Source organism: Palaemon carinicauda, chromosome 40, assembly GCF_036898095.1.
Source record: "Palaemon carinicauda isolate YSFRI2023 chromosome 40, ASM3689809v2, whole genome shotgun sequence".
Classification (NCBI taxonomy): domain Eukaryota; kingdom Metazoa; phylum Arthropoda; class Malacostraca; order Decapoda; family Palaemonidae; genus Palaemon; species Palaemon carinicauda.
Window position 1 is genome coordinate 65,205,098 of NC_090764.1, and position 27,644 is coordinate 65,232,741.

General features: G+C 46.1%; 1 protein-coding gene across 1 annotated transcript in view; it reads left to right on the forward strand.

The window, feature by feature from the left end:
• LOC137632059 (coiled-coil domain-containing protein 103) overlaps positions 1–27,644 on the forward strand; it is a 68,581-nt gene that overhangs the window by 25,284 nt on the left and 15,653 nt on the right. The window contains exon 3 of the mRNA XM_068364035.1: positions 11,330–11,478. Within this exon, the coding sequence (XP_068220136.1) occupies positions 11,330–11,478 (149 nt within the window). The remainder of the gene's footprint in view (positions 1–11,329; positions 11,479–27,644) is intronic.

Consider the following 27,644-nt stretch of genomic DNA (forward strand, 5'->3'; position numbering starts at 1 on the left):
GAGTGATTTCTTATTGAGGAAAATTCTTGGGAATTTAATATGGAACCAGTTCGATGACTGACACCCCTATGGGAATCGATGCAGGCCTTCAGTAATCATCGGGTAGACCCGATATAGTTTCCAAAATTACATTTTGGACAGGTATACTTGTAAACAACGAAGGACCGCTTCAACTCCGGGAGGGTGTCTTTGAACATGAAAAGTTTACCAATATTTAAAGGGTTTTTAATATAAACTTAAAATTGACATATGGATACAGATTGCTGAGGGCTGTGGTGAGCTCGTTTCTGAAAAGAGAACTTGTTACATAAGGCAATGATACATACACTAGTTTTTTCAATATTAAACTTACCCGATGATCATATAGCTGTCAGCTCTGCTGCCCGACAGAAAAACCTACGGGCGGAATACTCCAGCGATCGCTATACAGGTGGGGGTGTACATCAACAGCGCCATCTGTCGAGTAGGTACTCAAGTACTCTATGTCAACACAGAACCAATTTTCTCTCTGTCGTGCCACCGGCAAGACCTACTGAATACGCTCTTGTTTTCTGGATTGAATTTCACGTTATTTGGTGAAGTATTCATCTCTAGTTATTAGCTATCGCTGTGCAGAAGTTATCTTCAATACTTCCTTGCATTCTTTTTTGGATTTGGATTATTTGTTGACGACTTGGATAGATTTTGAATTCCCCCCTTTGACTAATTCAAGATGTCTGACCCTTCTCAAGTCCCCAAGTACAGGAAATGTAGCGCTAGGGACTGTTCAAGGCGTCTTCCGAAGGCCTCTATCGATCCGCACACCGTTTGTTCCAATTGTAGGGGTAAAGCCTGTCAATTGGAAGATCGATGTGAGGAATGCGCTGGGCTTTCGGAATTCGGGTTTCAAGAATTCCTGAAATATGCACGTAGGCTAGAGAAGGATAGGATCAGGAGGAGTTCGTCTCGCTCAATTGATTTTTCCTCTCCCCATGCCCCTCAACCTATTCCTTCCCCTGTAGTGGTTGCACCCGACCCCCCTGCTAGCTCTCATCAACCTTCAATGGCGGATATGATGCGTGCCATTCAGGCTCTAGGTGAGAGAGTCGAGTCATTGGCTAATGACCGCAATCAACTCATGGCTGATGTCAGAGAGTTGAAAGGTAAAAGTGCAGTGGGAAGTGAAGTGAGTGTCAGTGCAGGGAAAAGTGTCAGTGTTACGCATGAGGGTGCGTCTGTTCGTGCCTGTCGTCCTCCCAGTCCGGGACCTCTTGCAAGCTCCCAAGCCCAGGGGAGAAGCAATGTCGTACGACCAAAGGGTTCGACAGGCTTTAATCAGCGTACAGACGTACCCTCCGTGGTTTCGGACGTATCTTACCGAGATCGTCCCACCCACAAGAAGACGAGTGAGCCCATTTTGTCCTCGTCTGCGGAAGAGGTTTCTAGACAGAAACGATGGACCAAGGTCTCACGGCCTCTTAAGCGTAAGGTCCCTTCCGAGCTAGTCCAACGGCCCAGGTGTAGCCACTGGGTCAGTTCGGACTCGCTGCAGTCCTCCGACGACTGCACACCTCCCAAGAGAGGCAAAGTGGTACCGCAACAGGCAGTAACTCCGTCTGTTGCCGCACCCACTGTTTTAGACCCTCAGTCTCAACGGACAGTAGCTCCGTCTGTTGCCGCTTTTGTAGACCCTAAGTGGTCTTTACTGCAGTCTATGCAGACTCAGTTAGCTGCGGTTATGCAGGAGTTTCGTGCGGAGAAGGTTGACACTGCTCCCGTTAGCCTACAACCTGCCACGGTTGTGCGCCCAGCTCACGCTGAGGCTGCCTGCTCCCACACTCCGGCTGCGGAGAAGGTTGACGCTGCACCCGTTAACCTACAACCTGCCACGGTTGTGCGCCCAGCAGACGCTGAGGCTGCCTGCTCCCACACTCCGGCTGTGAGAGCTCCTCCACCCATGCGCAGTCGACCCTGCCAGACGCATGCTGACTCCCACAGACGCACGGAGCACTCCGTTGCCGTGCGTGAGCTACCACAACAACAGGAGGGTGGAGTTAGGATGCCGTGTTTTGACGCGGTGCGTCAGCCTCCGCAACCCACGGTGGTCTCCGCTATCCTTCCACAGTCGGGTGTAGACTCTTTGCGCACCCACTCAGCTTTGGTTGTTGCCAGTTCTCAGACTGACCAACAGTGGCATGATGTTGGGTCCAGTGCAGCCACGCATGCACCCGTGCTGCCGGACTCAGCTGTCCAGCCCACTCCGTTGCCTCTTCCTCCTCAACATTCAGACGATGGTATCTCTGATGATGACGAAGCTGCACATCTTGACGACCAACACTCCGACATCGAAGAACCCAAGACCACGCCTCCCTCCTTAGACTTTAGGAAAGTTCTTGCGCTCTTTAAGGATTTATATCCAGACCAGTTTGTGTCTGCAGCACCACGCTCCCCTCCCTCTGAGTTCGCTTTAGGCATGCAGTCAGCAGCTCCTGCCTTTACGAAGCTCGTACTCGCTCACTCGTCCAAGAGAGCCTTAAGGGTACTGGGAGAGTGGTTGCAGTCTAAGAAGCAATTGGGAAAGACATCCTTCATGTTTCCCCCGGTCAAGCTTGCTTCCAGATCTAGCGTCTGGTATGCCACGGGAGAAGTTCTCGGCTTGGGAGTTCCTGCCTCTGCCCAGGGCGACTTCTCAAGTCTGGTAGACTCTCCTCGCAGGCTGGCTATGAGACGCTCAAAGATTTGCTGGACCCCTTCAGACATGGACCATCTTATGAAGGGAGTTTTCCGCGCTTTCTAGGTCTTTAACTTCCTGGACTGGTGTTTGGGAGCATTGAGCAGGAAGACCTCCCCTTCTGATAAGGAAACTTCCATGCTCATCATGTCCTGCATGGACAAAGCCATTAGGGATGGGTCTAGTGAGCTTGCGGCTTCTTTCGTGTCTGGGGTACTCAAGAAGCGAGATCACCTTTGCTCCTTCTTGTCAGCTGGAGTCACCCCATGTCAAAAGTCGGAGCTGATGTTTGCTCCACTCTCGAAGTGTCTCTTCCCTGAAGAGTTGATCAAGGAGATTGCTGCCTCCTTGATCCAGAAAGACACACATGACCTGGTGGCGTCATCCGCACGCAAAGTCACCCCTTTGCCCTCCGTACCTAGACCTAGGATGGACACACCAGCGTCAAGGTTCATTCCGCCCTTTCGTGGCAGAGCCTCCAGCAGAGGAGGTGCTCGTGCCGGAAGTCAACGTGGGAGTAAGAAGAAGGGTTCCAAGTCCTCTAGAGGCAGAGTCTGACTGCCACCTTCTTCAGACAGCAGTGGGAGCCAGGCTCAAGAACTACTGGCAGGCCTGGGAGAACAGGGGCGCAGACGCACAGTCTGTGAAGTTACTCAGGGAGGGGTACAAGATACCATTCTTGCGCAAGCCCCCTCTAGCAACGACTCCCATCAACCTCTCTCCCAGGTACAGAGAGGAGGAAAAGAGGCTAGCTTTACAGCAAGAGGTGTCTCTCTTACTACAAAAGGGAGCGGTAGTCATAGTCCGGGACCATCAATCCCCGGGCTTCTACAACCGCCTCTTCTTAGTGCCGAAGAAGACAGGAGGGTGGAGACCGGTGCTAGACGTCAGTTCTCTGAATGTCTTTGTCACAAAGCAGACGTTCACCATGGAGACGACAAAGTCGGTTCTAGCATCGGTCAGGAAGGAAGACTGGATGGTCTCGTTAGACCTAAAGGACGCGTACTTTCACGTCCCCATCCACCCAGATTCCCAACCTTTTCTAAGGTTCGTTTTCGGGAAGGTCGTATACCAGTTCCAAGCCCTGTGCTTTGGCCTAAGCACGGCACCTCTAGTTTTTACCAAACTGATGAGGAATATTGCCAAATTCCTGCATTTAGCAAACATCAGAGCCTCCCTCTATTTGGACGACTGGCTTTTAAGAGCTGCGTCAAGTCGTCGCTGTCTGGAGAATCTACAGTGGACTCTAGATCTGACCAAGGAATTGGGTCTCCTGGTCAATATAGAAAAGTCCCAACTCGTCCCATCCCAAACTATAGTTTACCTAGGAATGGAGATTCAGAGTCAAGCTTTTCGGGCTTTTCCGTTGGCCCCCAGAATCAGTCAAGCCCAAGAATGCATCCAGTCCATGCTGAAGAAGGACCGGTGTTCGGTCAGACAGTGGATGAGTCTGATAGGGACACTTTCATCACTGGACCAGTTCATTGCGTTAGGGAGACATCACCTTCGCCCCCTTCAGTTTCACTTAGCTGCTCACTGGAGAAAGGACAAGACGCTAGAAGCGGTCTCAGTTCCTATTTCCGAGAAGATGAAGTCGTCACTGACTTGGTGAAAGAACAACATTCTCCTCAGGGAGGGTCTGCCACTGGCTGTTCAGACCCCCGACCACCTTCTCTTCTCGGACGCATCGGACACGGGCTGGGGTGCGACGTTGGACGGTCGGGAATGCTCGGGCACATGGAATACGGTTCAAAGCGAGTTACACATCAACTGCAAGGAGCTACTGGCAGTTCATCTGGCCTTGAGAAGCTTCAAGTCCCCCCTCCTAGGCAAGGTGGTGGAGGTGAACTCCGACAACACCACAGCACTGGCGTACATCTCCAAGCAAGGAGGGACTCATTCGATGAAGTTGTACGAGATCGCAAGGGACCTCCTCACCTGGTCAAGAGATCGAAACATATCCCTTGTAACGAGGTTCATTCAAGGCGACATGAATGTCATGGCAGACCGCCTCAGCCGGAAGGGTCAAATCATCCCAACAGAGTGGACCCTTCACAAGAATGTATGCAACAAACTATGGGCATTGTGGGGCCAACCCACCATAGATCTGTTCGCAACCTCGATGACCATGAGGCTCCCAAATTATTGTTCACCGATTCCGGACCCAGCAGCAGTTCACATAGATGCCTTTCTTCTGGATTGGTCCCATCTAGACCTTTATGCGTTCCCCCCGTTCAAGATTGTCAACAGAGTACTGCAGAAGTTCGCCTCTCACGAAGGGACACGGTTGACGTTGGTTGCTCGCCTCTGGCCCGCGAGAGAATGGTTCACCGAGGTACTGCAATGGCTAGTAGACGTTCCCAGAACACTTCCCCTAAGAGTGGACCTTCTGCGTCAGCCGCATGTAAAGAAGGTACACCCAAGCCTCCACGCTCTTCGTCTGACTGCCTTCAGACTATCGAAAGACTCTCGAGAGCTAGAGGCTTTTCGAAGGAGGCAGCCAGAGCGATTGCTAGAGCTAGGAGGACATCCACTCTCAAAGTCTACCAGTCGAAGTGGGAAGTCTTCCGAAGTTGGTGCAAGTCCAAATCAGTATCCTCAACCAGTACCTCTGTAACTCAGATAGCTGACTTCCTGTTATACCTAAGGAAGGAAAGATCCCTTTCAGCCCCCACGATCAAGGGTTACAGAAGCATGTTGGCAGCCGTCTTCCGTCACAGAGGCTTAGATCTGTCTAACAACAAAGATCTACAGGACCTCCTTAAGTCTTTTGAGACCACGAAGGAGCGTCGGTTGGCCACACCAGGTTGGAACTTAGACGTGGTACTAAGATTCCTTATGTCAGCAAGGTTCGAGCCACTTCAATCAGCCTCTTTTAAAGATCTCACTTTGAAAACTCTTTTCCTCGTCTGCTTAGCAACAGCTAAAAGAGTCAGTGAGATACACGCCTTCAGCAGGAACATAGGATTTACATCTGAAACGGCTACATGTTCCTTACAGCTTGGTTTTTTAGCCAAAAACGAACTACCTTCTCGTCCTTGGCCCAAATCGTTCGAAATTCCAAGCCTTGCTAGTTTGGTTGGAAATGAACAAGAAAGAGTACTATGCCCAGTAAGAGCTCTTAAGTACTATTTGAAACGGACTAAGCCATTACGTGGACAATCAGAAGCTTTATGGTGTGCCATTAAGAAACCTTCTTTACCAATGTCGAAGAATGCAGTTTCTTATTATATCAGGCTTTTAATTCGAGAAGCTCATTCCCATCTGAATGAGGAGGACCATGCTTTGCTGAAGGTAAGGACACATGAAGTTGGAGCTGTCGCAACTTCAGTGGCCTTCAAACAAAACAGATCTCTGCAGAGTGTAATGGATGCAACCTATTGGAGAAGCAAGTCAGTGTTCGCATCATTTTACCTTAAAGATGTCCAGTCTCTTTACGAGAACTGCTACACCCTGGGACCATTCGTAGCAGCGAGTGCAGTAGTGGGTGAGGGCTCAGCCACTACATTCCCATAATCCCATAACCTTTTTTAATCTTTCTCTTGAAATGCTTTTTATTGTTGTTTTTTGGGTTGTCCGGAAGGCTAAGAAGCCTTTCGCATCCTGGTTGATTTGGCGGGTGGTCAAATTCTTTCTTGAGAAGCGCCTAGATTAGAGGTTGTGATGAGGTCCTTTAGTATGGGTTGCAGCCCTTCATACTTCAGCTCCTAGGAGTCGCTCAGCATCCTGTGAGGATTGCGAGGCTCAGTAAGGAAGACGTACTTAAAAAAGGCAGAGTAATTGTTCAAGTCGACTTCCTTACCAGGTACTTATTAATTTTATGTTTGTTATTTTGAATAACTGCTAAAATGAAATACGGAATACTTAGCTCTTAAGGTTAACATATATGCTGGTCTCTACCCACCCCCCTGGGTGTGAATCAGCTATATGATCATCGGGTAAGTTTAATATTGAAAAATGTTATTTTCATTAGTAAAATAAATTTTTGAATATACTTACCCGATGATCATAAATTAAAGGACCCACCCTTCCTCCCCAATAGAGACCCAGTGGACCGAGGAGAAAATTGGTTCTGTGTTGACATAGAGTACTTGAGTACCTACTCGACAGATGGCGCTGTTGATGTACACCCCCACCTGTATAGCGATCGCTGGCGTATTCCGCCCGTAGGTTTTTCTGTCGGGCAGCAGAGCTGACAGCTATATGATCATCGGGTAAGTATATTCAAAAATTTATTTTACTAATGAAAATAACATTTTAGTTCCAGCCATCAATGTTACATATGTATTTCGATTTTTGTGCTTCAACACTTTTAGGTGGATTAATCTAATGTAATATGATCCTTTATTATTAAGTATCCTCAAAATCAATCCCATTTATTAAGAATTTAGGTACTATACAGTAAACTATATAGTCCACGAAAAATACCGGCATGGTGCGAAATACGTATATGCTTGGAGGCTGATGCAATACTCATTAACTAATTCAAATTTGTATGCTCGCGCCCTAATTTGCTAGTACTGTATTCAGAGTTACTTATAACCTGAGGTACTATGGTAGTTCTAAAATTCTGTTCAGCTCTTCTCATGAAATTATTCTTTCCATAGGGTTCTCTGAATTGTATGTGAATATATCGTTTTCTTTTGGCTCTTGCTTCAATCAAGGAAGAAATAAATAACAGCATTATCTTACCTAATTGGTCTCTCTTCTCAAGATGCACTCCTGACCCTCCTGTCTGATTCAGAAGAAATATTTTCTAGAATCTTACCCTACCCTAACATTTTTCATTTCAATTTTAAATACTCATGGGTGGAGGCATTTGAAATTTCATTTTTGGAGTTTGGTAAAAATTTTCTCTCTATCTTTAAATATTATGTTCTTTTTATAGAGCCTGGGGTTTATCTGCTTTCCTAAATTTGCTGAAGAATATATCTTGATAAAGTATTTCATAAAGCTCATGGAGATTTAGTTCTATTTTTCTTCTTTTATTTAAAAGTTGAATAATGTCATACATACAGTACATACATTTTATTTCTCTACAATCAGGCTATTCTTTTCCATTTCTGTTATTTTAGTATGGAGTTTTTGTAAATCTGTAAAAGGTACACTTGTGTATGTGAGTCATTCCCTCACTTTTGTAAGTTTTTCCTTTTCTTTGACCTCACTTTCTGTATAGTTTGGAGAAGTGTTTGGCCTAAGGTTCCTTTAACCTTACAGACATACTGCTATAAGTCTCATCTCAGTACTTCTGAAGCCACTAATGATAAGTGAAGTTCCAAATATGTCTCCATCCCCACACTTGCTTCAGGTTAAGACAGTGAAGATTGAATTACAGGTTAGAAGCATTATAGGAATTTCTTCCTTCTCTTTAGATTCCTGATTAATTTCTGGTGGATTTTTAACTATTCATAGTAAATTACCGCTATCCCTCTGTTCTTCTAAATATTTCTAATTAGCATATAGATAAATGCCTTCAGAAATATAGAATTTGTAATATGAAGTAATTAATTTTTGGAGTTAATATGTGGTGGGGTCTCCAAGAACTTTTCTTTTAAAGGCTAGAATAGGGAATCAAATACAACATAAACACCAAAGAAATATTGATTCCCCAGCTTTAGGGTCAATGCATTAACATGCAAAGCACAGACTGTGTATAAGAAAGACCTACAAGTTCAGGTGCTATTGAACTTAACAGAGCACAGCCAATGCTAAAACCATGCGGCTATGGAGGACAAGTCATTACTGCATCACCACCAAGAACCATCACTAGAGCAGGAGACCACATTATCTGCTCATCAGCTTGCGTCCAGCTGCTATCTTCTTTCTTGATGGGAAACATATAGCCGTGTTCCTTTTTCGTGGTGAGGAATCTTTGAATACACTCAAGTAACAGGAATCAGGTTATGATTGGCTATCCACTATTAATAATAGGGCTGATGTAATTTAGTAAAGGGTTAAATTTTAGTCAAGTTTGGCGTCAATGTTATAATTGTTCTTTTTAATTTGTACAACATTATTAGCTGTTACTCCCTGGCTTTATTGACATGGATGGTTTCTGCCATTTCGTTCCACCCTTATGAAGAAAGCTGATCCTTCCACCATCCCTACATTCCAAGATATGAAAAAATTACCTCACTAGCATTCTTTGTTGATGTGCAATTTCAACCGTGTGTGTGTATTACACCCTATCTGAAACCAATCCAAGCAGTATAACATTCATGAGTGGTATTTAGCTTGTTTGTGACTCCTATGTGGGGAACTGGGAGAGAAGGACCAATTTAGCAAGGTCCTTCATCAGAAGAGTGATGACAGGCATCCAGTGTTCTCTGGGGCCATCCGTATGAGGTGAGATTCAGACTTGTTAGTTTCTCTTTATTGTTATAATTATTATTATTATTGTTAGATAAGCACTTATCCTGGTTGGAAAAGTAGGATGCTCTATAAAGGCTTCAACAGGGAAAAATAGTCCAGTGAGGAAAGCAAATAAGGAAATAAATAAACCAGAAGAGGAGTAATAAACAATTAAAATGAAATATTTTAAGAACAGTAACAACATTAAAATAGATCTTTCTTATAAAAATGATGAAAGCTTTTAAAAAATTTAGGAGGAAGAATATCAGAATAGTGTGCTTGAGTGTACTCTCAAGCAAAAGAACCTTATCCATGACAGTGGAAGACTATAGTACAGAGGCTATGGTTTGATTTTAAAGTGTCTTCTAGAAAAGCTGCTTATCATGGTTAAAGTCTCTCTTCTACCCTGAGAGAGGAAAGTAGCCAATGAACAATTACAGTGCAGTAGTTAGCCCCTTAAGCAAAGAAGATTGCTTTGGTAATCTCATTGTTGTCAGGTGTATGAAGATAGAGGAGAATGTGTAAAGAATAGGCCAGACTATTCGGTGTATGTGTAGGCAAAGGGAAAATGAGTTGTAACCAGAGAGAGGGACCCAATGTAATATTGTCTGGCCAGTCAAAGGACCCAATAACTCTCTAGTGGTAGTATGTCAATGAGTGGTAGGTGCCCTGGCCAAACTACTACCTACTACTTCCTTAGCTATACAAACGTGTAAGTTGTATGATTTTGCTTGCTGGTAAACGGTTGTTTTCGATGGTGCACGAGTCTACTCGGTTAATGCTTTGATACTAATTCTTGGAGACCACACAGCATATTAGCCCCAAAAAGTGGTTTTAACAATAATACAGCCTATATTTGGGAGGTACTGCATAATCTTTAGGACCCTCCCTTTTCCCTAGAGGGGAGCAGGACGATTGATTCTCACTTATAATTGGAAGGTAGTAGCTGATTGCAAGTTGATACACAGGTAGCAGTCTCCAACTGTAGCGGTGGTTCTTGGTGACATCGTAATAGTGACGTGTCACCCATATCCAAACGATTTCAGCATTGGAGGTGCTGTGTCGAATTTTATAGTGCCTAAACTAGAAGGTCTCTCTTCTACAGAGGGAGTCTGTGCTCTGCATGTTTATACACTGGCCCTAGAACAGGGGAGACTATATTTCTTTGGTATTTCATGTTGTGTTGGATTCCTTGTTCTAGCATTTTACAGGAATGTCCATGGAGACCACACAGCACATTAACCCCAAAGATAGGTTCTCCTTCGTCAAAATACTTTTTTGTAGAATACTTTTTGTCTAAAATCCTTGTGTAATTGTACATATAGTGCCTTCTTCAGGTCTACAGAACATATACAGTATTGTATGCTTCCTTCTCTTCAGCTTCTTGTTGCTTCACTACTTTTTTTATATCCACGTTGTTTTCTGTTTAATTGTTGTCCATTGTTTTCCTTCTCTAACTTTTGCTCTTTATGCAAAGGAATGCTTTGTTTTTTAATAATGATAGACTGTAATTGACTTTTTATACAATAGATAGTTTATTAGTATGAATGCTTTACTGGTGGATCAAGGCATTTTGTAATTATTGAGTTTTCAGGTAGAAAATATTATTTTATGGATTTTAAATATTAGTGGCTAGTTATCTTTAAGTCTCCCTTTCTTTATGATTTATATATATAACATTAAGAGAAACATTCATATGTCTGAGCCTTTATGTAAAAGAAACTGTACATTATTCACAGTATGTAACACGAAATACAGGAAAACATTAACGGTTATACAATGGCAAATACAGGTCAGCACTTTGTACAGAAAGGAAGAAAATTCATTATTACCCAAGCTCTTGAAAATTAATATATATGGCAGTATCAGTCACCAATCTACTCTCCCCTCTTATAAAATGTAACTTAATGTGTCTCATGTTTACTGTTTTATAATGATATATACTATTGCTTTTATATTGTCCTTTGAAGGCCCAGTCCTGTATTGATGTTATATGATGATGATTGCTTGAAGAGCTTTCTTTGGAGGAGAGTCAGGTTGAGAAGACTTGTGGATGTTTACGCCCAATGTTAAGGGCTGACTGTATTGTCAAATAGCAAGGCTAAAGGGGCCAAAAATGATATTGCCATGCTTTTATTGATCAGTTTGAATCCCTTTTAATTTCAATATATTTTATACAGGAAGGGATGTGATCTGAGTCCTGAAGCTCTAATCAAATATTTTACCTTGGACTTAAACATTTTTAATTGAATTTTATCCATTTTTCAGGTTCCCACTTGAAACCAGTTGATCGAAATGACAAAAGCAAAGTACGGCCTTCAATCTGGAACTCATTAGCATCAACAGCAACCAAGAAAAGTAGCAAATCGTCCCCTCAGGATACTGAGAATTCTGTGTACCCTACTGATGTACAATATGTAAGTTTTGAAAGCTTATGAGAAGTGTTCTGAGTGCAAATACTTTGTAGAAAAGGGCATATAATATCTTTAATGGAACTGTCATGTACTGGTTGTTCCTAAGCAAATACAAATCATCGTCCTTAAGGAGTGTGTTTTTAGCGCAAAAGCTGGATGGTCGTTGAATCATTTAACGAGCAGTTAAGCTACAGGTGGGCGCAAGGACTAGCACACCAGCCCCCTTACCTGTCTAAGTCTCTTCACTTATGTTTTTGGCCGCATTGAGTACGACTTATTGATGTGACCTTGAGTGAACTTTTAATTTTCTTTTACTTTCAGGAAGCAAAAGCTAGCTGTTGATTGCTAATGTGAAGTAAGAAATTTGCTTGTGGGTGGTTGAACTTCGCTTCTTATTTTTATTGTTAAACTGGCTGTAGATCCACACTCTGTTCTTGCTAAGGCATGATTCTTCACAGTCATCCATGTGTGCTTAGTGTAGGTCATGGCCTTCTTTGTGGTGTCAGGAGTATTCTATGAAGGGGAGATATGAAAGAAATATGTGTAGGGTAAACAGAGGAATTAGTGGGAGGAACCAACAGATATGGTGTGTTGAAAGGAGAAAAGTGGTGGTGGGACAAAGAGATGACTTAGTTAAAGAAAATTTAAGTCATTTAGGGAGTGGAAAGTAAGGTACGCATAGGGTGTAGAGGAACGGTACAGAGAAGAGAAAAAAGATTCCAGTCATTGAAAGAGCAGTAGGTTATTAGAATGATTGATTGATTGATTTTCAGTTTTCTGGCATCCTGACATCCAAGGTCATTGATGCTGAAAGGCTTGGAATAAGGGAAGGAAGAAAGGATATTATAAGATTTCAAACTTGAGGAAAAAGGCAGAGACCAAATTTGGGGCAACTGGGAGTTATCAAGGATAGAGGTGGAAATATATTACATAGGCGCTGGCCACACCAGATGCTACAAGTTTGGAGGTTACAGGGAAGAGGTTCCTGTGGTTAATTGAAACGTAAGGTGTCTTATGCAGGTGGCTATATTGGAGGAGCAAGAAGCCTCCAACCGCTGCAGTTACCACCAAGTATGTTAGATGTTGATGTTTTAAAAAACATGTTCAGTTCATTTCCAGCCATGGCTAACCAAGAATTTTTTGGGGAGGTGTTTCGGAGAGCAAAAATAAGTTAAATAGATGGAAGATATGGCAATCAACTGCTAATGGATGGTAATAAAATAGTGAGTAAGCCTACGCCTTTTCCGTGCTTTGCAACCTATTTAAACACCATTTAATTCTTTTGTGTGTGTTTTTTATTTTTCAATATTAAACTTACCCGATAATCATGTAGCTGTCAACTCCGTTGCCCGACAGAATTCTACGGAAGGGATACGCCAGCGATCGCTATACAAGAGGGGGGTGTACTCACAAGCGCCACCTGTGGCCAGGTACTGCAGTACTTCTTGTTGACACCACTTCAATTTTTCCTCTGTCGTGCTTCCGGCAAGACGTTCATGGATACGCTTATAATTTTGGAGTTTTCTTCACGGTTTTTGGTGAAGTATTGCTCTAAGATTTCAGCTTTCGCTATTCAGGAAGTTTTATTATTAGCTTAGCTAGCTTTTGGAATTAATTTGATTAATTATGGTGACGAAGAGAGTATGAACTCTCTTTCACCTTTTAATGGCCGACCCTTCCCTTAGACGGAAGTGTTGGTGTCTAAGAGAATATAGACTCTCTTTCCTAATTTTGCTTAACAAAAGTTATAGATTTATTTTATATCTCTCCGCCTTTTATAGGCCTCTTCGATTAACTTCCTTTTTTATAAACTTATTAAAATTAATTTTTATATTTGTTTATATTCGACCTTTCCTAATAGTAGGCGGTCTTTTCTTGTACCGAAGTTAATTAACATTGAGCCCGTCATTTCGGTTTTACCTGTTAACATATTATGCTATTTTAATGTTTTTGAAAGAATTTCTTTGATAGTCTCGTACTGTTTCAAAGTGGAACTAACGTTTTGTTTTGTCTCTGCAGTTGTTGACGTTCAGAACGTTCAACTTGCGCTCTATCGTTACGATAGAGAGAGAATTTTCACGGTGTCACGTTGCAGTAAGAGTAAACCGTTTCTAGCGTTAAGTTCATTCTTTCTTAGCTTAATGGTTTTAATTCTAATAAAGGAACTTTTCATTTGGGAAATCTTTCAGTTTTTTTCCTTTAACAATAATATGTTTTAACGATATATATGATTGGGCTCTTCTCTCAGGTTCTAAGTCAAGAGAGAGAGAGAGAGAGATATAGAGACGGAGGGAGAGAGAGCTGGATAAACGTTTCGTTCAAGCGAGTAACGTTGTTATCGTTTTTGCTCTTCTCCCTAGTCTCTTTAGGGGAAGAAGGTAAATGTTTCTAGAGTTTATTCTTGTTCTCAAGCTTTATGCGGTGAGAGATTTTAAACGTAGTTTATTTGATCTAGTGTTTAGTCTCTTTCCAGCCACTGAATTATTTATCTTTCATTAGATTTTTCTGTTACATTGTAATTCTGTTTACGCAATTACTATCTTTTAAGGAAGGATAGAATTGCGTGTTTCAGGTACAAACCACTTAAAGTTTCGAGTTCAGTGAAATAAGTGCAAACAGAAATTCAAAAGTGATAAGTGATTAGCGCAAAGTGTTTCAGTGTTGTGCGTGAGGGTACTTCTGTGCGTGCCAGTCGTCCTCCCAGTCCGGGACCTCTTGCAAGCTCCCAAGCCCAGGGGAGAAGCAATGTCGAAGGGCAAAAGGGTTCGGCAGGCCTTGATCGGCGCACAGAAGTATCCTCGGTGGTTGCGGGCGTGTCTTACAGAGACCGTCACTCCCACCCGCAGACGATTGAGCCCTTATTTTGCTCGTCTGCAGAAGAAATTTCGGGGAGAAAACGCTGGACTCAGGTCTCAAGACCTCTTAAACGTAAAGTCCAGACCTCTAGAGTTCAACAACCCGGATGCAGTCATTGGGTTAGCTCTGACTCTCCGCAGTCATCAGGTGACTGCACACCTCCTAAGAGAGGTAAGGCGATGCCTCAACAGACCTCATCTTCTATTAAGGCTTTGCCTCAACAGACCTTATCGTCTGTTGATCCCAAGACGACTTTGCTGCAGTCCATGCAGTCGCAGCTTGCGGTCTTAATGCGTGAGTTTCAGGCTGAGAAGGTTACACCTCCTCCTGCGAGAGCTCCGCCTCACCGCAGTCCAGTCTGCCAGGCGTACGAAGTTGAGGTTCCTCAAGCTACCTTACCGCGTTCGGAGTTGCCAGTTACCAGCGTTGTGCAGCAACCTTAACCTTCCTTAAGGCAACCTCAACAATGGGAGCAGGAGTCTTATGCCTTGAGGCAAGATTTTCTTGCAGTTAGACCATCTTCGAGGCAACAACCTCTTGAGGTACGACAACCTCTACCATCCTTGAGGCAGCCACCTCAGCTCTCGCAGCTGCTACCTCAACTTTCCTTAAGGCGAGAGCCTCAACTCTTGAGGCTAGCTCCTCAGGAACCTCAACTCGTGAGACAGGAACTGCGTTCTGCGCAGCCGCTACCTCAACTCTCGCAGCTCACACCTCAAGAACCTCAACTCGTGAGTCAAGAGCCTCTCTCTGCGCAGCCACCTCAACCATGAGGCAAGCGCAACTCTTGAGGCAGCAACCTCATGCTATGAGTCAGCCACCTCAACGCATGCATCTGCCACTTTCTCCTCAACTTGAGCCTCTTCCCATTCAACTTGGAAATAACAAATGACAATAATAACACCTCATTACTTTCATAACTTGCATTTGTAATCATATACATGTATGCCTACACAAACATTATGATAATGGAGGTTATTTGTTTTACTTAAATATAAAAATATATATGTATTCCTTGCAATATATTTTTAACAAAATCGCAAAATATGGCAAAAATATCTTCAAAACAAAAATGAATCATGAGTTATGAATGTAAGGTAAATATTATGTTGATATTAAAACCCCATGCAAGCATGCATGAAGTAATGCAGTGTTGCCAACAGGGCGAGTTTCCCTTTCCTGAGGTGAAGTAGATTATAGTACATTTAGTGCAGCTTAATTCTACGATTATCATGCCGGCTATCAAATTCATCAACAAAACAGTCTAAATCAATTCCCTCGGCACGTGCACTTTCAATGGACAGTAATGCGATATTACTCAATCTAGCACTGGTCATGGAATTTCTGAGAAATGTTACACGCCATGCAACATGCTCTGCTTACCTTACAGCATGCTCTACATACAGCATGCTCTGCATACAGCATGCTCTGCATACAGCATGCTCTGCATACCTTACCGCATGCTTCTCAGTCACACATCTTTGGTTGTTGCCAACTCACTAGACTGTCAAGCACTTTCATAACGTTGCCTTCTAGTCTGCTGCTTTTGCACCAGTGAAAACCTCACTGAGAGAACTTAGCTTTTCTCGGATAAGGTCCCTGTAGATGAGAAAGTGCTTTTCTCCCTCCTTCTGATATTCCCTTGAGGACTCTGTCATTTGGAGAGGAGCCTTTAGCTGCGTAGCCTCCTATGGACTTTTATTTAAGCATAACATGCTTCCAGGGAAGGTAATGGTTCCACTTCAGTCGCTAACCCCGTCTGTTACCACACCTGCTCCCATAGACCTTGAGCTGTGTTGCAAGACATGCAGTCCAAGCTTAGTCCTTGTTAGAGGATTTTTTGTTTACGGAGTCAGTGTGTCACTGGGAAGACGTTCAACAACCAGCAGAAGTGACTTGTTGTGACGCAGTGCGGCAACCTCAGCAACCCGATAAGGAGTTGTCTGTACGACCCAGACAGTCTAGACAGCTTCGGGTTGTCACTGTACTTCCTCGCTTCCCCTGGTTGACAGTTCACAGACTGTGCAGCAGTACCATGATCTTGTGTCCGGCTCCGTCAGACGACTGGCTTTTAAGAGCTCCCACAAGTCGTCGCTGTCTGGAGATTCTCAGATGGACTATGGATCTGACCAAGGAACTGGGCCTCCTGGTCAATTTTGAGGAGTCTCAGCTCGTCCCATCCCAGACCATTGTCTACCTGGGTATGGATCTTCAGAGTCGAGCTTTTCGGGCTTTCCGTCGGCCCCAAGGATCTTCCAAGCCCTAGAATGCATCCAGAGCATGCTGAGAAGGAACCGATGCTCAGTCAGGTAGTGGATGAGTCTAACAGGGACACTTTCATCGCTGGCCCTGTTCATCGTGTTAGGGAGACTCCACCTCCCCCCCTTCAGTATCATCTAGCTGCTCACTGGATAAAGGACATGACGCTAGAGACGGTCTCAGTTCCTGTTTCCGAAGAGAGGAGGTCTTCTCTCGCGTGGTGTAAGAACAGCTTTCTTCTCAAGGAAGTCTACCTTTGGCTGTTCAGAAACCCGACCGCCGTCTCCTCTCGGACGCATCAGACACGGGCTGGGGTGCGACTTTGGACGGACAGGAATGCTTGGGAACATGGAATCAGGAGCAAAGGACACTTCACATCATTGCAAGGAGTTGTTGGCGGTTCTTCTGGCCTTGATAAACTTCAAGTCCCTCCAGCTTAACAAGGTGGTGGAGGTGGACTCTGACAACACCACAGCCCTGGCTTACATCTTCAAGCAGGGAGGGACTCTTTCGTGGAAGTTGTTCTAGATCGCAAGGGACCTCCTCATCTGGTCTAAAGATCGAAAGCTCACGCTGGTAACGAGGTTCATTCAGGGCGGTATGAATGTCATGGCAGATCGCCTCAGCCGGAAGGGTCAGGTCATCCCCACAGAGTGGACCCTTCTCAAGAATGTTTGCAGCAGACTTTGGGCCCTGTGGGGTCAGCCAACCATAGATCTGTTCGCTACCTCGATAACCTAGAGACTCCTGTTGTATTGTTCTCCGATTCCAGACCCAGCAGCAGTTCACGTGGATGCTTTTCTGCTGGATTGGTTCCATCTCGACCTGTATGCATTCCCGCCGTTCAAGATTGTCAACAGGGTACTTCAGAAGTTCTCCTCTCGCAAAGGGACACGGCTGACGTTGGTTGGCTCCGCTCTGGCCCGCGAGAGAATGGTTCATAGAGGTACTGCAATGGCTGGTCGACATTCCCAGGACTCTTCCTCTAGGAGTGAACCTTCTACGTCAACCTCACGTAAAGAAGGTACACCCAAACCTCCACGCTCTTCGTCTGACTGCCTTCAGACTTTCGAAAGACTCTCAATAGCTAGGGGCTTTTCGAAGGAGGCAGCCAGAGCGATTGCCAAAGCAAGGAGAACATCCACTCTCAGAATCTATCAGTCTCAAGGGGAAGTCTTCCGTAGCTGGTACAAGACCAATGCAGTTTCCTCAACCAGTACCACTGTAACCCAGATTGCTGACTTCCTGTTACATCTAAGGAAAGTAAGATCCCTTTCAGCTCCTACGATCAAGGGTTACAGAAGTATGTTGGCAGCGGTTTTCCGCCACAGAGGCTTGGATCTTTCCACCAACAAAGATCTACAGGACTTCCCTAGGTCTTTTGAGACCTCAAAGGAACGTCGGTTGTCCACTCCAGGCTGGAATCTAGACGTGGTCCTAAGGTTCCTTATGTCATCAAGATTTGAACCTCTCCAATCAGCCTCTTTTTAGGACCTCACATTAAAAACTCTTTTCCTCGTGTGCTTGACAACAGCTAAAAGAGTAAGTGAGATCCACGCCTTCAGCAGGATCATTGTTTTCACATCTGAAACGGCTACATGTTCCTTGCAGCTCGGTTTTTGCTAAACGAGCTTCCTTCACGTCCTTGGCCTAAGTCGTTCGAGATCCCAAGCCTGTCCAACTTGGTGGGGAATGAACTGGAGAGAGTACTTTACCCAGTTAGAGCTCTTAAGGTACTATCTAAAAGGTCTTAACCTTTACGAGGACAATCAGAAGCCTTATGGTGTGCTATCAAGAAACCTTCTTTTCCAAGTTCTAAGAACTCAGTTTCTTACTATTCAGGCTTCTGATTAGGGAAGCACATTCTCATCTGAAAGAAGACCTTGCTTTGCTGAAGGTAAGGACACATGAAGTGGGAGCTGTGGCTACTTCAGTGGCCTTCAAACAGAACCATTCTCTGCAGAGTGTTATGGATGCAACCTATTGGAGAAGCAAGTCAGTGTTCGCATCATTCTATCTCAAAGATGTCCAGTCTCTTTACGAGTACTGCTACACCCTGGGACCATTCGTAGCAACGAATGCAGTAGTAGGCGAGGGCTCAGCCACTACATTCCCATAATCCCATAACCTTTTAACCTTTCTCTTGAATACTTTTTATGGGTTGTACGGTCGGCTAAGAAGCCTTCCACATCCTTGTTGATTTGGCGGGTGGTCAATTCTTTCTTGAGAAGCGCCGAGGTTAAAGGTTGTGATGAGGTCCTTTAGTATGGGTTGCAGCCCTTGATACTTCAGCACCTTAGAGTTGTTCAGCCTCCTAAGAGGAACGCTGCGCTTAGTAAGGAAGACGAACTTATTTAAGGCAGAGTAATGGTTCAAGTCGACTTCCTTACCAGGTACTTGTAATTTCATTGTTATTTTGAATAACTGATAATATGAAATACGGGATACTTAGCTTCTTGATATACATGTACACTGGTTTTCACCCACCTCCCTGGGTGTGAATCAGCTACATGATTATCGGGTAAGTTTAATATTGAAAAATGTTATTTTCATTAGTAAAATAAATTTTTGAATATACTTACCCGATAATCATGATTTAATTGACCCACCCTTCCTCCCCATAGAACCAGTGGACCGAGGAAAAATTGAAGTGGTGTCAACAAGAAGTACTGCAGTACCTGGCCACAGGTGGCGCTTGTGAGTACACCCCCTCTTGTATAGCGATCGCTGGCGTATCCCTTCCGTAGAATTCTGTCGGGCAACGGAGTTGACAGCTACATGATTATCGGGTAAGTATATTCAAAAATTTATTTTACTAATGAAAATAACATTTTTAAACAATATGATCTTATGCAAATACTAGTTAATTTTAAAAGTAAAAGGAACAATGATTTTTTGTGAACTTTATCATATCTGAAGCAATTATAATGGCTAGTAAGAGAGAGACAGGTTGTCTATAGTTTGACGTTTGTTTTGTGATCCTGAATCCCAGTAGGCCGTTGCCAACAAAGAATCTAAAGACTTGTGTCATACGCTGATATTCATAAAATTTGTCGTCGTACAAACGAGGCTGGTAATATTAATTGTAAAATTAACCTATTTTCCCTTCTCTGTTTATTAAAATCTTGAATCCAAACTCTATTGTATAGTCTATTGTTCAGTTTAACACAGATTTTCAATCAGAAGTAATTTCTTACTCAATCGCGATTGTGTCACATTTGCGAAATTGCGAGGGTTATCTTCGACTACTGAAAGCGAGGAGCCATGAGAGGTGTGGCGGTTCTGGTGTGGCCTCGTAACGTTTTGTCGCTGGACTGCCGCCCAAGTCGTGCCTCTACCACGATGCTCATCTCACTTGGTGTGGTCAAAGCCATAGGGATGAAGACAATAAGAGTAGATAGAGAGAATATTTTGAATGACAATTGAATATACTGAAAAATATTTGGGAAGAGTTGGGAAAAGTACAAAGGGTGGAGGGGCCAGTGATGGAGATACAGATTACAGAAATGAAGTGGGCAATGAGTAAAATGAAAAATGGTAAAGCACCCGGTCCAACAGAATTTCACATTGAAATGGTCAAGATACTTGCCACAGAGGGGGGAGAATGGATGTTGGATTTATTAAGAGCAATATGAGAAGAAGAAATAATGCCCAAAGACTGGAAGGAATCTAATGGTATCTATATTCAAGCAGAAATGGGATGTCATGGAATGTAATAACAGAGTATGGTTTGAAAGTTTTCAAGAGGGTATTATATGAGAGATTGAAAGAGATTGCAAAGATTGAGAAACAATATGGATTCCTGCAGGGAAGAGGGACTGCGGATGCCATCTTTATAAGTAAGAGAGCTACAGGAAAAGAGGATAGAGGGAAACCAGAAGCTCTTCTGTACTTTTGTAGATTTAGAGAAGGCTTATGATATAATATCAAGAGAAGTGATGTTTTTGTGCTTGGAGAAGAGGAAAGTCCCAGAGAAGTTGATTAGAATGGTAGAGATGATATAGAAAAGAACTAAGGACAATAATAATAACAGCTGTTGGTGAAACAGAAACCTTTGAAGTTAATGTTGGATTACAATAGGGGTCAGCATTAGGCCCATTTTTATAGGTAGTGGTCATGGATGTGAAGATATCAGAAATATAGAGTTGTGGGAGTTGCTATATGCAGATGGTTTGGTGGTTACTGCTGAAAATGAGGAAGACTTACAGAAAAGGGTTGTAGAGTGGCAAGAGATTTTAGAGAGGTGTGGCTTGAGAGTAAATGTGGATCAGACAGAAGCTATGGTGAGTATTAAGGAAGGTAGGGGAAGGATAGCCATTACTGAAAGTAGAGGCTTAGTTATAAAAATTGGTGCATTTTAGATACTTGTGATCTATACTGTACTGGTAGCAGACACAGAAGAGAAGCTTGACCGACTATTGACAGAATTTGGAAGGGTGTGTGAGAGAAGGAAGTTGAGAGTTAATGTGGGTAAGAGTAAGGTTATGAGATGTACGAGAAGGGAAGGTGGTGCAAGGTTGAATGTCATGTTGAATGGAGAGTTACTTGAGGAGGTGGATCAGTTTAAGTACTTGGGGTCTGTTGTTGCAGAAAATGGTAGAGTGGAAGCAGATGTACGTCAGAGAGTGAATGAAGGCTGCAAAGTGTTGGGGCCAGTTAAGGGAGTAGTAAAAAATAGAGGGTTGGGCATGAATGTAAAGAGTTCTATATGAGAAAGTGATTGTACCAACTGTGATGTATGGATCGGAGTTGTGGGGAATGAAAGTGACGGAGAGACAGAAATTGAATGTGTTTGAGATGAAGTGTCTAAGGAGTATGGCTGGTGTATCTTGAGTAGATAGGGTTAGGAACAAAGTGGTGAGGGTGAGAACGGGTGTAAGAAATGAGTTAGCAGCTAGAGTGGATATGAATGTGTTGAGGTGGTTTGGCCATGTTGAGAGAATGGAAAATGGCTGTCTGCTAAAGAAGGTGATGAATGCAAGAGTTGATGGGAGAAGTACAAGAGGAAGGCCAAGGTTTGGGTGGATGGATGGTGTGAAGAAAGCTCTGGGTGATAGGAGGATAGATGTGAGAGAGGCAAGAGAGCGTGCTAGAAATAGGAATGAATGGCGAGCGATTGTGACGCAGTTCCAGTAGGCCCTGCTGCTTCCTCCGGTGCCTTAGATGACCGCGGAGGTAGCATCAGTAGGGGATTCAGCATTATGAAGCTTCATCTGTGGTGGATAATGTGGGAGGTTGGGCTGTGGCACCCTAGCAGTACCAGCTGAACTCGGTTGAGTCCCTGGTTAGGCTGGAGGAACGTAGAGAGTAGAGGTCCTCTTTTTTGTTTGTTCCGACACAAATACTCACCGAGAACTACTTTTCTTGGAGTCACTTGTGATCTGATCTCTCAATCTCGACCAAGGTTTTTCCCGCCGTTACCCCCTTACTCCGTTCTATATAGGTTTACCCCCGCCGCCAGAGAATGCGCCCTGAGGGCAGGATTAGGGCAGGTCACTGCATCTCTGGGTCAGCATCGCCATTAAGTTCCTTGGTCGTGAGCTGTACACAGCTCACTCTCTCGCTCTCTCGACCCTTTGGCGCGTTTGTGTTCCACGTGTTTCCAGTGTGGGGACTTGTGTTTTTTTGCGTAGTGCGTTATTCGCAAGTGTTACAGTGCGTTCTCCCTGTGTATATCCCAGTGTACTTATAACTCGCTAGTGTTGTGCCTTTCGTGTGCGAACGATGGAGCATGTGCGACGTTGCCCTGGTCCTAGAGCCGGAAAGTCGTGTGGGGCTTTCCTCTCTAAACCAGAAGTAGACCCTCACTCCCTTTGTTCCACGTGTAGGGGGAAAGTTTGCTCCTACGCGGACACGTGTCCGGAGTGCGTAAGCTGGGATGATATCCAGTGGGTATGCTACGGTACCAAAAAGAAGAAATCTTCTAAGCGTTCCCCCAGAAAAGTTAGTGGCGTTTCTTCGTTACCGTCGGCCAGTGATCGGTCCGACGAAGCCTCGGCTTCTCCGTCTCCTTCGCAGAGGAGAGGGCAACAAGCCCCCAGTGTTGTGGTTAGTCAAGGCGTTCTTCCCGGTGAACCCAGTGCGAAGGAAGAACCAAGGGCAGGCCCCTCTAGGGATGACGGAGGGTCCGGTAGTGCTTCTGGTGAATCAGGCCTCGTGGTAGGGGACCACGCGTCCTCAGAAGACCCCGTATCTGGCAGTGTTGAGATTTCAGAGTCTCCCCCGCCCTCGTGGGCCGGTGCGTCGGGCTCTCCCCCGCCAGAGGACAACCTCACTAGAGTTCGCCGCCCGAGTAGCGATGCCTTCGGGTGGAAGTTGCCGAAGACACCGGGGAGGTCACCGCTAAGAATGGACGTGACCCTGGACCCCTGGCCCCCTGGCATGGATAGAGTGGACTCGGTGCTGACGATCTCCACGGCTGTTCCCGAGGACTTCCTCCAGCATTCAATCTCGGACGTCCGGCGGCGAAGAGCTTCCCCCACGGATCACGCGGGCAGCCGTTACACGAGGAACGTGGCGCCCTCGGACTCGTCAGAGATAGATTCATCCTCCGGGGGAGAAGTCAGGGAGAAACGGCGCGGGAAGAGGGAGCGGTCCGAAAGCGATCATTCCCGCTCTAGGTCAAGGTCGCGACATAGCAGGAAGCGCCCCCGCTCCCACTCCCGTAAGTATAGGAGAAATGCCTCTCCCGGCGGCGCCTGGGTCTACGTCCCTTCAGGAGAGTCCAAGAGGCTCCACTCTCCAGACTCTCGTTCCAGTGAACATGCGTCTAGGCTGCCGCTCCCTACGCACAGCCTAGAACTGCGCGACCTGCCACGCAGGAAAGACCTCTCGCAGAGGTAGTAGGTTGGCCTGGGCACCAGCCGCACGTTGAGATACTACCGCTAGAGAGTTATGGGGTCCTTTGACTGGCCAGACAGTACTACATAGGACCCTTCTCTCTGGTTACGGTTCTTTTTTCTTTGCCTACACAGACACCGAATAGTCTGGCCTATCCTTTACAGATTCTCCTCTGTCCTCATACACCTGACAACACTGTGATTACTAGACAATTCTTCTTCACACAAGGGGTTAACTACTGCACTGTAATTGTTCAGTGGCTACTTTCCTCTTGGTAAGGGTAGAAGAGACTCTTTAGCTATGGTAAGCAGCTCTTCTAGGAGAGGGACACTCCAAAATCAAACCATTGTTCTCTATTCTTTGGTAGTGCCATAGCCTCTGTACCATGGTCTTACACTGCCTTGGGTTAGAGTTCTCTTGCTTGAGGGTACACTCAGGCACACTTTTCTATCTAGTTCCTCTTCCTCTTGTTCTCCTAAAGTTTTTATAGTTTAAATAGGAAATATTTATTTGAATATTGTTACTATTCCTAAAATATTCTATTTTTCCTTATTTCCTTATTTCCTTTCCTCACTGGGCTATTTTCCCTGTTGGGGCCCCTTGGGCTTATAGCATCCTGCTTTTCCAACTAGGGTTGTAGCTTAGCATTTAATAATAATAATAATAATAAGAAGCATAAGTCCTCGAGGCCTCAGGTTCACCCCACCCAGCGGGGGGAAACGGGCTTCTTTGAAGGCAGCCTGACCGAACCAGCCCAGCTGGTGCGGTCATCGAGCAAGAAGGATCGGTTCCCGTTGTCGGGTCAGCCCACCGAGATCGTGACTTCCGCTTCCAGAGCCTTGGGGCAACCGAGGGCCCTCCCTGAGCCGGTGGTACCCGCCTTGCAGCGAGACCCACCCTCCTACGGAGCTCCCTACGGTTACAGGTTGGCCCCCCTGGACCCAAGAGAGGGACGACCGGTCTACTGTACAAGCAACCCGGCGCCCCCGCGCCAGGCCGAGGCCTCGGCTGACGGAGGAGAAGCTCCCCCGTCGGAGGACTCCGCATACAGAAGGGTGGTGGGCCTCATCAGGAGGCACCATGGGATCACAGAACCCTCGGCACCTAAGGGGAATTCCTGGAGATAAAGCCTCCTGAGAATCACGCATCACGACGCCCTTCCGAAGTCCTCCCTGGCCCTTCCTATTGCCCCAGACCTAGTACTGGGACAAGAGTACATAGATAACTTAGTGGCCAGCAATGCTGAAGCCCCCAAGTCCCAGAGTGCCTCGAAACTGCTCCAGGGCCTCAAGGCACAAGGGAAAGTTTACATTCCTGAAGGGCGGCGCCCAGGCCCCTGTAGAGTGGACCCGGCCTTAGACATCCTGGGACAAGGCGGCTCGGACGAAAGGGCCTCTTCAGCCTCGGTTTCCTTCTCGCCTACGGAAGCCGCCATGATGGAGGAGATGTCGAGGGACCTGGTGAACGTCTCCTCATGGCTGGACTGGTGGGCCTCCACGTTGGTGAGCGTGCAAGCCTCCATCGACCCCGAAGATCCAGAGCAGCAGAGTCTCCTGACGGACCTTCTCACCTCCGGGGGGAAAACGCTGAAGTTTCTAGCGTACCAAGCGCTCGCCTTGACTGCCAACTGGGTACTAAGGAAACGAGACACAGTTCTATCTAAGTTGTCGAAGAAGATCCCGGACAGGGAAGCCCGAGCTGTGCGTAGCCTACCCTTGGGGGGTGAGTCTCTGTTCTCTTTAAAGGAACTGGAAATTCTAATGGAGAAAGTGTCCAAGAAGAGAGAGGCCAACGTCCCCAGACAAGCATCTTCTAGAAGGCCGCCATACAGGAGATCAGCCTCGGATAGCGCCGTGACTCCTCAGGCTGCCCCCAGCTCTTCGAGGAGGGACGCCCCTTCCTCCTCCTGGACAACAACTCCTCAGCCCTCCCGCAGAGGAGCACCAGCTTCTGCCAGCTCCTTCAGGTCGGGTTACTCCTCCTCGAAGAGGGGCAGATCAGGCTGCCCCTCTAGGAGAAGGTAGAGGGAGAGGCCCCCTACTCCCGCCCAAGCCTCGGGTTGGGGGATGCCTCAGACCTCATTGGCAAGCATGGAAAACACAAGGAGCGGATCCTTGGACGTTGTCCGTCCTGAAAGAAGGCTACAGGCTCCCCTTCATAGCGGACCCACCCCCTCTTATTCCAGCCAGCCAGACAGAATGGTTGGCCCCCAGGGACCCGATGAAAAGGGCCACCCTTCAAGGAGAGATTTCCTCCATGTTAGAGAAGGGGGCCATGGAAGAGGCCCAGGCCCAGGCTTCTACAGCCGCCTGTTCCTGGTAGAGAAAGCAACGGGGGGTTGGAGACCCGTGATAGACCTGTCGGCCCTCAACAAGTTCGTCAAGAAGACGGACTTCAAGATGGAAACCCCAAAATCCGTCCTGATGTCCTTGAGGGAGAAGGATTACATGATGACGGTCGACCTCAAGGACGCATACTTCCAGATCCCTGTCCACCCGTCGAGTCGGAAGTTCCTCCGGGTAAAATGGGGTTCCCAGATCCTGCAGTTCAAGACCCTTTGCTTCGGCCTGTCGACGGCCCCTCAAGTGTTCACGAGGGTCTTCGCGACAGTCTCAGTGTGGGCTCACGAACGGGGTATCCGTCTCATCAGATACCTAGACGACTGGTTGCTCCTTTCCAACTCAAAGGCCCTCTTGGAGGAACAAGGGAGAATCCTCCTCCAGTTCTGCAGGAATCTGGGAATCATAATCAATCTGGAAAAATCGAACTTAACACCATCCAACAGAATGGGATACTTGGGGATGACGTTGGACACCTTTGCTGGGGAAGGTTTTCCCCTCGGAAGACAGGATACGGAACCTCAATCACATCATTCAGCCGTTCCTGTCAGAACATTCCAGGAGGGCGAAAGACTGGCAGAAACTGATAGGTCACCTGGTCTCATTAGAGAAACTAGTTCCCCAAGGGAGGATGAGGCTCAGACCCGTGCAATGGAACCTCAAGAGCCTCTGGTCCCAGACAGGCTCTCAGAAGGCGTTGATTCCTATCCTTCCAGACACGAGAACCTCCCTAGAATGGTGGTACTGCCAGTCGAACTCCCTCAAGGGGATGCCCCTCGGGTCCTGTCCCCCCGAGTACCTCCTGTTCACAGACGCCTCCAACCAAGGGTGGGGGACCCACCTTCTGGAAGAGACAGCAAGCGGTACCTGGTCGGAGAGCGAAAAGCATCTCCACATCAATGTCCTAGAGCTAAGAGCAGTCCAGAAGGCATGTCTGCACTTTGCAGGTCGGTTAAGGGGAAACACCGTGGCGTTAATGTGCGACAACGCCACGGTAGTAGCCTACATAAAGAAGCAAGGGGGCATGAGATCGAAGGAACTGTGCGACCTCGCCATAAGCATCCTACATTGGGCGGACAAGCAGCAGGTGGTGCTGCTAGCAAGGTTCATCCCCGGGAAGAGAAACGTGCTAGCCGACGGCCTCAGCAGAATGGGTCAGATAGTGGGGACAGAGTGGTCTCTGCACCCAGAAGTAGCCAGACTCATCATTCAACGCTGGGGCTCCCCGGTGATGGACCTCTTTGCAATGAAGCTCAACGCCCAACTACCGGTCTATTGCTCCCCGGTACCAGACCAAAAAGCAGCCCTAGAAGACGCCTTCCAGCACAAGTGGGACAACTTGGACGTGTACGCTTTTCCCCCCTTCACGCTGATAAGGCAGGTACTCAACAGAGTAAGGGCCTCCCAAAACCTAAGGATGACTTTGGTAGCGCCCTGGTGGCCGGAGAGAGAGTGGTTCGCGGATCTAAAAGACCTAGCGAGCCAACCACCTTGGCCTCTGCCCGCCAGGTCAGACCTCCTGCGTCAACCTCATTCCCTCAGGTTCCACGACAACCCTCTCTCTCTTCGCCTTCACGCTTGGAGACTATCGAGCGGCTCTTGAAGAAGGAGGGGTACTCCTCCGCCACAGCTAAGAGAATGTCCCTATACCTAAGAAAATCCTCTACCGTGGTATACCAGGCGAAGTGGGCCGCCTTTATGAAGTGGTGCTTGGAGAAACACATAAGACCTCTTAAAGCTTCGGTCCCGGACATAGCTGAGTTTCTAGTGTACCTTAGGGATGAAGTAGGAATGTCAATCCCAGCCATTAAAGGAGTACGAGCAGCCTTAGGCCAAGTCTTCCTCCTGAAAGCCATCGACCTGGGGACCTCGAGA